General features: G+C 28.2%; 1 protein-coding gene across 1 annotated transcript; it reads left to right on the top strand.

Annotated features, from left to right (window-relative positions):
• Positions 1-2,671: 2,671 nt before the first annotated feature.
• On the top strand, positions 2,672-3,708 carry LOC103309039 (uncharacterized protein K02A2.6-like). Its single transcript, XM_008183544.1, has 2 exons — positions 2,672-3,188; positions 3,527-3,708. Exons 1-2 carry the CDS (start codon positions 2,672-2,674, stop codon positions 3,706-3,708), a joined length of 699 nt encoding a protein of 232 aa, XP_008181766.1.
• Positions 3,709-6,001: the final 2,293 nt, after the last annotated feature.

The raw sequence follows: 6,001 nt of genomic DNA, 5'->3' as shown, positions 1-6,001 counted from the left end.
GTAAGAATGTCACTGTGGAACGCCATAAATTTTTCACTCGGTATCAATTACCCGATGAATGTGTTAATGAATATATAGCAGATTTAACAAATAAAAGTATGTCATGTGAATTTGAATCTTTACGAGAAAGTCTAATAAAAGACATGTTAATCTGTGGTCTAAACACAAACAATCTTAATATTAAACAATGTCTATTAAAAGAAGACGATCTTACATTGGAAAAAGCATTGAAAATTGCTTTGTCCATGACGTTGTCACAACAAAGAATTAAGCAACTGAATGTCATGGATAGGAGCAAAGAAGCGGTCAAAGAAGTATTAGCAGTCCAATCAAAAGATAAAGTTCAACAGTCGAGGTCGCCATCAAGGGTCATATGGTCATAAGAATCATCAGTCAATATCATCAGAAAAGAACAATCAAATGCGTGAGTCATCGCTGTCAAGTCAATCGTCAAAAACCAAAAAAGAAGGCTCAAAGAAGACAAACGGTAATGGTAATAATTTTAGTCCTAAATGTAGTCGTTGTGGTCAAAGTCATAAGTTTTTATGTCCCGCCAAAGGTATTAAATGTCATAAATGTAATTTATTTAATCATTTTGCCAAATACTGTAAGACAAAGATGGTTAATCAGGTTACACTTAGTGAAAACAATTCTAATAATGATAATTCACTTTTTATTGGCTCGATAAATAATAATAACAAAAATGATGTTTGGCAAGTTGTCTTAAAAATTAATAATAGAGATGTAAATTGTCAGTTAGACACAGGTGCACAAGCTAATATAATGTCAATTGAAATTTTTAATAAAATGAATCTAGACTCTAATAGTATTGAAAAACAATCTAATGTAAAACTAATGGCTTTTAACTCGAATAAGATATCCACTCTAGGTAAAAGTACTATTAAATGTTTTTACAAACAAAAATATTACCTAATTGAATTTTATATAGTTGATTTTTCATGCAATACTATACTTGGGTTGGAAACTTGCAACAATCTTAAATTAATCTCTAGAATTAATGTCATAAATAATAGTAAAGAGCTTTCTATTTTAGATGAGTATGAAGATTTATTTGAAGGTCTAGGATGTCTACCAATTAGTTATCATATTTATTTAGATGCTAATATTCAACCTAAAATTGATCCTCCAAGAAGAATTCCATTTAAAATATACGATAAATTAGAGTCTGAATTGAATGAAATGGTTAAAATGAAGGTAATAGAAAAAGTAGATGCACCAACTTCTTGGGTAAATTCAATAGTTATTGTTAAAAAGAAAAATAATAAGCTTCGAATATGTCTAGATCCAAGAAATTTAAATAAGGCTATAAAACGTTCACACTATCCACTTCCCAACTTTGAAAATGTGAAATCTAGATTGAATGGTTCATGTTACTTTTCCACTTTAGATGCTAGTTCTGGTTTTTGGATGGTACCACTTGATGAGGAAAGTGCTAATTTATGTACATTCAACACACCCTTTGGTAGATATAAATTTATCAGACTTCCTTATGGATTAAATTGTGCGTCAGAAGTTTTTCATAGAGTAATGACAGAGCATTTCTCTGATATAGATGGTGTATTTCTATATGTTGATGATCTTATCATATATGCTAAAAACAAAGAACAACATGATCTTATCCTAAAAAAGGTATTTGAGAGAGCTCGTCAAATTAATATTAAATTTAATAAAATAAAATGTCATATAGGAGTCCCAGAGGTAAAATTTTTAGGACATGTTTTTAATAAAAATGGTGTAAAACCAGATAATGAAAAAGTCAAAGCTATAATTAATTTACCTACACCAAAATGTGTAAAAGATTTACAAAGGTTTCTAGGTATGATTAACTATCTAGGTGCATACATACCTAATTTATCTTCTGAATCAACTATTTTGCGTGATTTGTTAAAAAAAAAATTCATTGTGGCAATGGGATGAAAATTATGAAAAAGTATTCTGTCATTTAAAAAATTTAATATCAACATTTCCTGTGTTAAATTATTTTGACTGTTCAAAACCTATAACGTTATCGGTTGATGCATCGCAAAATGCTGTAGGTGCAGTTTTACTGCAAGATAATAAACCTTGTGCTTATGCTTCAAAATCATTAACTGAAAGTCAACAAAATTTTGCTCAGATAGAAAAAGAGTTATATGCGATAATGTTTGGTTGCACTAAATTTCACCAATATTTGTATGGTCAAACAATTACTGTACAAACTGACCATAAGCCACTAATCACACTATTCACTAAACCTCTACATTCTGTTCCTGTCTGTCTCCAACGCATGATGCTTAAACTACAATCCTATGATCTAAAAGTAACATTTGTCCCTGGTAAATTACTTATAATTGCTGATACATTATCTAGAGCAGCACTTAAAATAACTGAAGTTGATGAAATTGAAGATGACATAATCTTACATGTTCAAAACTTAATTCAAAATATAGCAATTTCAGAAAATAAATTAGATTTGATAAAAAAAGAAACACTAAGCGATTTGGTATGTAAAGAACTAAATAAAGTTATACAAAATGGGTGGCCAGACAATAAAAACTTAATCGAAGAAATTATTAAACCATATTGGACTTTTAAAGAAGACTTATGTGTAATAGATAATTTAATATTTAAAAATAAAAGTCTACTTATACCTAAAAAATTAAGACCAGAAATGTTAAAAATAGTTCATGAAGGTCATATGGGAATTGAAAGATGTAAAAATTCAATAAAAGATTTAATATTTTGGCCTAACATAAACTCTGATATTAAGAACATTGTTGAAAATTGTGAGGTATGCATGAAATATAGAAATAATAATTCAAAAGAACCTTTAATACCACATGATATACCTCAAATACCTTGGTTTAAGTTAGGAACTGATATATTTCACTTTGATAATAAAATATATTTATTAGTGGTAGACTATTATTCCAAATTTGTAGAAATTGCACATTTGACATCAGGGTTCACAAGTATTTCTGTTATTCAACACCTAAAATCAATATTTGCTAGATTTGGAATACCATCTGTAATAGTGTCCGATAATGGTCCACCATTTAATTCATTAGAATTTAAACAATTTATGCATGAATGGGACATAGAGCATGTCACTTCAAGTCCAAATTATGCTCAATCTAATGGTTTAGCTGAAAGATCAATACAATCAATAAAGAAATTACTAAAAAAATGTAAAGAAAGTAAAACTGATATATATATAGCTCTAATGCATCATCGAAACACTCCTAAAGGAAATTTATGTTCTCCATCTCAACTCTTAATGTCAAAATCAATTAGAACAAAACTACCTCTTACTATAGATTACTTAAAACCCAAAATAACTAAATTAAGTGATCATCAAAATAAAATTAAAATTAAAACTGATAAAATGGCAAATTATTATAATAAAAACACAAAAATTTTAAAACCTCTCACAGTTGGTGAAAAAGTTTTATTTAAACTAGTACCCAATGGTCCTTGGATTAATGGTAAAATAATTCAAATTGTAAATATCCTAGATCTTATATAGTTCAAGGTGAAAAAGGGGGTAATTACAGAAGAAATAGAAAACACTTAATAGCTTCTTCATTAACCACCTCTAAAACTATTAATTATGAACTTGACACACAACCTAATTTAAATTTAAACTTAGATAAAAAGTGTACTCGTTCTGGTAGAATGATAGTTAAACCTAAGCGGTTAGACTTATAAGCTATAATTATTATCATGAAGTAATTACATATTACACTATTTGTTTGTTTATTATCTTTATATTTAGATTTATTCTTGTATATTTGTATAAGTGTGTTTATTATTATATAATTTTTTTTTTATATCATTTATCCTCTATTGTATTATTAATATATTTGTAAAAAAAAAAAAAAAGGAAAAGAAGGAAGATGTTATGATAAGGTAACACTGTTACATTGTTATCATCACTATCACAAGTGATCAATTTTTATATAGTTAGTTGTTCCATATATCGTGTACGATGTTCACCTCTTATGCTTATATATATTTTGTGTTATATTGAATAAAGTAAAAAGTATATTAAAATGTTCAATAGTATAATAATAATAATATTCAAAATACAACAGGTTTACCTAATTAATCAGATCAGTTTACCTGTAAATAGTATGATCATGCGATATTATACCTCACATCATAATAATAAACTGATTACAAACTGCAAACACACATTTTTTTTTTTCATTAAATACGTAAAAGTTATTTAAAATTAAAAATTATTAAAGTGTTCTGATCAAACGATCTCTATATCCAATTTGGTGAGGAAAGCCTAAAACAAAATGAGTTCACAGCATTTATTTTATTTATATCTAATTATCTGACAATAATACCTACATAAACCGATGATCACCTTACACACCTGATATTGTATTATATAATATCAGTAGGTAAAGTTCATATTCAGTAAAACCTGTTAAACCATAAATCAGTAAAAGAAAAAATGTTGTGAGTCAAGGTAATAATTAATATTATTTACACACACACACACACACACACATACTCGTATTTCGTAGCTTGTGGCCTCCGTGTGTATTTAATAACACTTTTGGCATCCACCCTTAAAAATGTTACAAGACAAATGTAAACGGGATATTATTATCCAGAAAAAATTGTTTTATTATGAAACTAATATGTAATTAAATTAATATTAAAAAATATTTAATACATTTTTTAAAACCGTTGTAGCTTCTGCTACTTTGTGGCATCCAATTACACAATACACAGAGGCCACAAGAAATAGGTAGCTATAGGTAGTTAATATTAGAATGATTTGCAGATAGTCGTTCAGTATGTCCCTTACTAGTTACCTACCTACAAGTTTAGATGATCAAAACTTAATATTTAATTTAACTCCACGTATGTAAAGGGTCCATAGTCAGTCGTCTCGGCTAAAATTACATTGAGTGGTAATTTGTACTTTTTATAGTGCCTACAAGAAAATTTTATTTTTTATTTTTTTGGACTAACGTGTAGGGGCTCGTCACCCGCCTATCATGTTTACCACAACGGGTATGATAAGTGGGGGCATATGGCCAGGTGTATTGGGATATATTTTGTTATCGCTGTAGGTATTTAAAAATAGAATTATTGGGAAAATATGTTTATGTGAATATGTCACTATCGAGGGTACCCGGAACTCGGATACCTACTGATCACAATAGTCTGCTGTCTACACTAGTAAGTAGGTATACTCTACGCTGCATTATATTAATTACTTATATATATGGTATATTGGTATGTAGGTAACGTTATATTGTTGATATAGTCATAAAAATGAACAGTGAATCGTGAATATTTTATAGTTGGTTTAGAATCATTTTTACTAAAACGTGATGGTTGTTTTACATATTACATACATTGTTTTTACATTATGTAAACTATAAATACAAAATATTTAAATGTGTGGAAAAAGAAAAAGGAGAAAAGATAATCAAGACAAAATAAGAGTTACCAAAAATGTATACATTTTTGCGTGTTTATTCTTCGGCTGGTTCTGAAAAAGGTTAGTATCATAAGTAATATGATATATTATAGGTACAATTATATTTACTATGACTAGACCTAACAAAAATATTATACTTTAGAAATCCTTACATCATTTGAACATTATTAATTATTTTATACCATTACTAAATTAACATGCTTTTGTATTTAATAGATGTACCTATCTCAATTCTGAAATAAATAACAACAGATGTACTGATCCGTAGTGATTCAAATTGATAACAGCATAATATTCATTGACGTAGTTGCCAAAATAAACCAGAACACAACCTTAGAGACAGCGTATCAGAGAGATATATGGAGAGAGATTTTGATGGCAGCGCTGGTCCTGATTGGACCATTTAGCTGAAGAAGAAGAAGAAGAAGAAGATAATATTCATGACTCTTCTACAAGTAATCAAATGCATAGCGATAACATATATTAACTTTTAGTAAGATTACATTACAATATTGTTTGTGTGTACTTAATAAT

This window comes from Acyrthosiphon pisum, chromosome X, assembly GCF_005508785.2.
Source record: "Acyrthosiphon pisum isolate AL4f chromosome X, pea_aphid_22Mar2018_4r6ur, whole genome shotgun sequence".
Taxonomy (NCBI): domain Eukaryota; kingdom Metazoa; phylum Arthropoda; class Insecta; order Hemiptera; family Aphididae; genus Acyrthosiphon; species Acyrthosiphon pisum.
This window is presented reverse-complemented; position numbering and strand designations above follow the sequence as displayed.